Source organism: Corvus brachyrhynchos, unplaced genomic scaffold (assembly GCF_000691975.1).
Source record: "Corvus brachyrhynchos isolate BGI_N302 unplaced genomic scaffold, ASM69197v1 scaffold136, whole genome shotgun sequence".
In the NCBI taxonomy this organism is placed as follows: domain Eukaryota; kingdom Metazoa; phylum Chordata; class Aves; order Passeriformes; family Corvidae; genus Corvus; species Corvus brachyrhynchos.
This window is the reverse complement of record NW_008239080.1, coordinates 1,294,805-1,301,182: the sequence shown is the minus strand read 5'-3', so window position 1 is coordinate 1,301,182 and position 6,378 is coordinate 1,294,805. Positions and strand designations below refer to the sequence as shown.

At 35.8% G+C, this 6,378-nt stretch overlaps 2 protein-coding genes across 6 annotated transcripts in view; both read left to right on the top strand.

Moving 5' to 3' along the window:
- Positions 1-2,795, top strand: part of FAM135A (family with sequence similarity 135 member A) — a 79,766-nt gene extending 76,971 nt beyond the window's left edge. For all 3 annotated transcript variants that reach the window (XM_008637617.2, XM_017739235.1, XM_017739236.1), the window contains 2 exons: positions 769-882; positions 1,633-2,795. In XM_008637617.2, coding sequence (XP_008635839.1) covers positions 769-882; positions 1,633-1,838 — 320 coding nt within the window. In that variant the 3' untranslated portion in view covers positions 1,839-2,795. The remainder of the gene's footprint in view (positions 1-768; positions 883-1,632) is intronic.
- An 88-nt stretch (positions 2,796-2,883) lies between these two features.
- SDHAF4 (succinate dehydrogenase complex assembly factor 4) overlaps positions 2,884-6,378 on the top strand; it is a 15,187-nt gene continuing 11,692 nt past the window's right edge. For all 3 annotated transcript variants that reach the window (XM_017739237.1, XM_017739238.1, XM_017739239.1), the window contains exon 1: positions 2,884-4,351. In XM_017739237.1, coding sequence (XP_017594726.1) covers positions 4,255-4,351 — 97 coding nt within the window. In that variant the 5' untranslated portion in view covers positions 2,884-4,254. The remainder of the gene's footprint in view (positions 4,352-6,378) is intronic.

The following is a 6,378-nucleotide window of genomic DNA, read 5'->3' as shown; positions in this document are numbered from 1 at the left end:
AAATTCCTGATACTTACATCTAAAATGTGATACTCAGAAGGGGCTGTTCTAAGGCAAACTATTTTCTTAAAGTGCTTCATTGTGTTTGGCCTAAAGCAGGTGGGCAGCACCAGAAATCTGCTGCTGCTTTCTAAAGAAAATTTAACAACTAAATGTCTTTAAGGACCGTAACTGTCATTACTGGGGGTTCCTACCTTTGCATCATTCTACTATTAGCGTGCTTGTCCAAGAAGTAGGAAGTCTGGGTTTAGTTATAAAGGTTTAATTATACTTCAGGTGTTATGTTGGGTGGATCCTGCACCTCTGCTCAAGCTGGTTAAACCTTACAGTGAGGCAGTGCCTAATAGAGGCACCTGCATTAGGTGGGCTGTATCATGTATGTGTCGGTGCTAGGCATGAATTCTAATGCAGCTGTTGTCTGAAAAATCACCATCCATCTTCAGGTTTCTTTAAGCTATGTGGAGGCTTTACTCTCTTCTGTACAGCCAGAAACCAAGCACTGTATTCCTAAGAAAAAAGATGAAGGTTTGAACTATACTTAGTTTAATGGGAAACTTTACAACTGAGCCATGACCAAGTGTATTAAATATGTACAGAGAAAAGGCTGGTACCAAACATCTCGTTATTTTGTAGCCCTACCTATTGTAATTGATTTTTCTCCCTTTTTGTGCAAGATCCTGTATAAATTAGTGCCAAATATCAGTTGTAAAATGTTTAATTATTCTGTAGCAATAGATTTGCTGTAAGTGATAACCTTTTTTCTTGTAGGTCTTCATTACTTCAAAAACATTGTGTTAGTAGGATCTCTGCAGGATCGTTATGTTCCTTATCACTCTGCTCGCATTGAGATGTGTAAAACAGCTTTAAAGGATAAACAATCAGGTAATAAATATCCTGCAAAATAAACAAACTACTTGGGTTAAAACCTCACACGTATCAATCCCATTTCCTCCCATTTAATTTTGATTGCTTAACTGAGGCACCTCTATTATGTGTTTAGAAACTCTGGGCTTACTTTGTAGTAGGAGAGAGAGAAAATCCACGTGGAGGCTGACTTGCTTTCTGTATCTGTCCTGTTCTATTACATGCAGATGGAGATGAGACTGAACAGGTTTCTAACTTACTGACTTTGCTGAAAGTTAGGTGAGATAGACACAGCCCTTCATGCACTGTTCCATGAACAGGGAGGACAAATAATTTTGATTTCTGAGGATATCAAATTGTAGCATCAAGCCCTGGGCTGTATTTAACTGCGGCTTAATAATAGCACTGAAAGAAAAGGTAATTTTTCCATAATCAGTTAGGGCCAGTTGCTGTATTTACTGCTGAGATATCCTAGCACAATTGCATTCTATTATTATATATTAACAAAAAACTTTAGTGTAATAAATTATTACTGATAAGTGTATTCTCACTATAAATGTACAAATACTAAAATGCATAGCTTCAAATCATTTCTCCAGCATTTCTAGAGGAAATTAAACTTTCTGTATATTCTATCTTAACAGAGCCACAGCATAACACATTTCCTTACTTCTCTTACTCTGGAATGTGTTCATTTTGAGTTCAAGATCAAAGAATTGTGTTTGTTTCTGGCAATTCACACAGCACTACTTTTCTTTTCCTCTACAGGACCAGTTTATGCTGAAATGATCCAGAACCTGCTTCTGCCAGTTCTTCAAAATAAGGAATGTAATTTGGTTCGTTATAATGTAATTAATGCATTACCCAATACAGCAGATTCTCTCATAGGGAGAGCTGCACACATTGCTGTTCTTGATTCAGAAATATTTTTAGAAAAATTCTTTCTTGTTGCTGCCCTAAAATATTTTCAGTAGAAAAAAGCATTGTAAGAGACTTGGTTATTACCTCATTAACAGATGAATTCAGATAATGTGTGGTGTTAAAGTATAGCTGCAGCTGTATTTTAAGAGATATTTATACTTTTTATATGGAAGATAATTTATATCATCCACACTTAGGGCTTTTTAACATCAACTTTACTTTCTAGGTAATGTGACTGTGCAATATTTTTTTATTTTGTTCTTTTTACTTTTCTATTACTTTTTCTTAATTTTGGGTACCTAATTATTTGGAGATTAAAGCACAGTGTGTACTTTTGTTTGGTTGGTTATTGGCTCTCAGACAACAGAAGTCGATGTTACTTGGCTACATTTTACAAGAGGCTTTAGATGCCAAAAATAAATTGGATTTTAAAATTCTAAGAATGTCTTACGTGTTCACTTGTCGTATTTTAGCACTGTAGGAAGTTTAACTGGAAACACAATGAGCTGCTAAAATACTGGATATTTGAAAATGACTGTATCTGCTACAGCTTAACAGTTTTGTACAAAGTCATTACTGTCATTGTTAAATATGTTATGCCTGTGGGAATATATTTTCTACTGATCTCAAAAACATCTTAGTTTACATACTCAAATTTTATTACTGGAACTTTTGTTTTCAGAAGCAAATGGCAACTAAGGATTTTTGAATGTTCAATGACAGCTGCCTTCAAATAATTGGGGTTTTGCAAACTATATTAAGATGGTTCCTTACTCTGTCAGTTCTTCAGATGAACATGGACAATTTTACATGGACTTCCTTGTATGTACTTAAAATAAGTAAATGTTATAAATTTCTGCAATACTTTTATGAACTTAAGCAATTTTTAAATATTGTTAAAATGTTTTATTGACTATAAAGTATTGTAAATATAAATCAATACATCTTCAAATGAGACAATATTGTAAACTTTACCTGTTTAGTGACACAGATAAAATGTTTTTGATATACAGGAAAGTTAAAGGTCTGTTGACTTTCTACTGGTGCTGAATAGCGTTGTTTGGTTTCTCCTTCCTTCCCTTTTCTCTGTTTCAAACGTACACTAATTGTAATGAAAATTTTTTGAAAAATACAAATTTGTTGTATAATGCATGTTTATTTTTAGCATTGTGTTATTGCATCTGGTGTTAATAAAATGAACAAATTACTCTAATGAAAGCAATTAAAAAAACTGAAATGTTCTGCTAATTACCAAAATTCTGGGGAGGCTTTTTTATATATAATTAATAATTTTGTACTTTGGAAATTAATATAGCAATAATAGTATATATAGTGAAGTGATTTTGCATTTGATATGGAATGTTGTATCATAGTCTTTGTAACATATGGGGCAGGGGTTCCCCATAATTTACAAGGTGCTCAAATGATCATCTGAGCATCTACAGTTCAGCAATGTATATACTGCAAAGAGTACTTTTATTAGAGTTGTATTAGGCAAGTCCTTATGGCACAAAGATATCTTTAATACATTCTCACTATAACAATGCCGATTTTTATTCATAATTTTATATTATGATGATGCTATTAAGGTCTAAATATTTAAATTATGTTCTGGTATCTCAATTGTCTTTTATTTAACAGAATTATTGGATTTGGCTACTGGCTAAACTTTGAATATCTGTTTAAGGGAGCTAAAGTTACAAAATATTCCTTGATTCATAATGAAGACTTTAAACTGTTTTTAGGAAACAAGTATTTAGATAGTTCTGTCACTGTTGAAAAATGTGTCTTGCTTTCTGTCTCTGGAAATCTGAAAGTGTGAAGCATGCTTTTGTGATCAGAAAAGCAGAAGTATCCTGACAGAAGTAGCCACTTCTTTTTCTTTTCCTTTTTTTTCTTTTTTTCCCCCCTTTTTTTGGGTTGTGGGGGTAACAGTAGATCCCATCCATTTAAGGCAGCTTGAATTAGGTTTGTTCTTTGAGGAAAATGGATGGTGCAGAAAGTTATGTGGTATTTGCATGTAAGTTTATCAAGGAACACAGCAAATTAAGAAAATATTAAATTCATTCTTTCTTAATTGTTATTGCCTACTCCAGATGTGGTTTGGTAGCCCTCTCAGTACCGTAGCTTTTGTGAGGGCTGTTTGACACCCCAAAGTCCCAAAGGAATGTGCCGTTTGACAGTAGTGAGAGGCGTGATGACCCCAACACGTCCTTGGAGCATAGGAAGTTCATATTTACTTGCAAACTGTATAGTCACTTGCAGTTGCTCTCTGAACAACACATGCAGGCTGGGATATTTTGGACAACTGTGCATGTGTTGCATGGCATGTTCCCCCTACTCCTGCATATTTCTGCCTTCTCTTTCCTAGACTAAAATACAGACTTGTGTACACATAAGTCAGTGTCATCTGATGCAGTAGCAGCTATAAAGTGCTGCTACTCACCATCTCACCACTCCTCTGTTTGAATGAGGGCTTCATCTTCCTTTAGCAATAGTGACCTCTCCTTCATGCAGGTATCCTGCAGCTGCTTGAAAGAGAATTATGCTGATAACAGAATGAGAGGTAAGAACTGAGGTCTTAACATTCCTTTTGAGAACTGTCAGTCTCTTGTTCCCTGAAGGCAGTAGGCTGGTAGTGTTATTTCAAAAAGCTCTCAGTGATATTATTAGATTGCTGCATAAAATGACATAGTGTCTGCACTTCTCTTTCCATGTTGTGTATATAAATTAATTCCTTGGGTTGTGTTTGAATCCTTAATACAAACTAAACTTTCTGTTCCTGTAGATCTAGGAATTACTACTACTTTGGAAAAAGAGCTTGCATTATACTGGAAATCACCAGGTTTTGCAGCAGAGCCAAGAGATTTGACATTGATGGAAAACTTACTCTGTAACCATGAAACAACCTTGTTTCCAAGCCAGTTTTATTTGTCCAGCCCTGACCAGGTGTGGTCTTCAGATAACCAAGGTTCTTGATATGGTCTCAGAGGCAGAGGGGGCATTTAGGCAATATCAGTACACTTGGTGCCCAGGGCAGTGCTGGTTCTAGTGCTTTCCAGATAGCCCCCAAGACCAGTACATTGGGCTCATCTGAACTGACCTGCTGCAAGCTTCGTGCCAGCTTTAAGTCTTTTATTCCCCACTTTGTAGAACAGCAAAGCTAAATACAATATTGTTTGTGTCATCTCAGGAGGCAAGCTGCAATGCGAGAGATAAATGATCAGTAAACAGAGGAAGAAGAACAAGGAAAGAAAACACTCAATCACAAAGTAGAAAATTCCTGTGGTATATGCTACACTTGTTTTTACCAGTGTTAAGATTTATTACCTCCTTAGCCAAAAGATCTAGAAATTAATAATTCAGAAGTTAAAAGTGAATTTTGCATTTTTACAGCAGTACAATAAATAAAGACTAGAAATATGTTTTGAAGACAGTTAATTTTTAGGTGGATAAACAGTACCTCATTAATCTTTCATTGCTATTTCATTCTTACCATTTGAAATTTGACATGTATGCATGTGCGTATGATGTGTGCATACATGTATGATTTTTCATGGATTGTGTGAAGTGGTTTAGGAGCAGAGCTTACTATTGCTTGGTGTCTGCAGACAACTTGGTACGTTTTTTTAAGGGAAGGATTTCATGTTTTTATTATATTGAACACATAAATGCTAACTTTTTGAACTTTGGTGAGATCCATTTAGGTTTTTTTCTTGCTGCTTTTGGGCAGAACATTTTTTTCTGCATTCATCTTTATTCACTCTGATCTAGAGGCCCAGCATCTTGCTGTTAGAATAAAGGAAAGGGTTTCCATTATTTTCAGTCTCTAATGTCTAATTAGCCGTGTTAAAAAAGGTGATTGAGAAAACGTCACTTGTAAGGCAGTCAGTTAAATTTAATCACTTTCAGTGTGTAGGCATTGCCAGATATAGCACAGTAAACTCCAGGGAGTGCTGCTGCTCTATAATTTACCAAGATTTACTTAAACCTTTCAGATGTAAACACAAAGTGATATTTTAGATTCAGATCTCCCAGTTTCTTCTGCAGTTTAGTATCTGTGGACAGAGTAAATTCTGTTTTATGTAAGAACAAGGTTAGCTGGAGAAATTTGAAGAGTGACAAAAAGCAAAACTTGCCGTATTCAAAACATTAACTGGAGCTAATTAACTGGAGCGCCACTCCATGAACGCAGGTGTTACTTATCCCAGGATTAGGATACTGAGTGTTAAAAGCAACATCACTGGTTAAACTCAGAACCTGGAAAGATGCCGTGTGAAAGCACAAGCACTGTCTGTACATCACTGTGGTATTAGCCAACATTCCTTCATGTCCTAAGCAGCCTTTGTGTATTATTTGAAAAGTGTACAATTTTTTTATTATTAAAAAAATTAAAAAAAAAAACCTGGACTGCACTACACACCGGGGAGAAAACGGGTTCTTGCAGCACTAGACTCTTCACTGCATGAAAGAAAGAACACGTCTTTGCTCCAGGTTTGGCGACGGGCGGAGAGAAGAGTTACAGCGTATTTCTCGAGCACCTCTGTGAGCCCGTAGCTGCCTTTATCGGGACCGTGGCTCTGTTTACCGGAG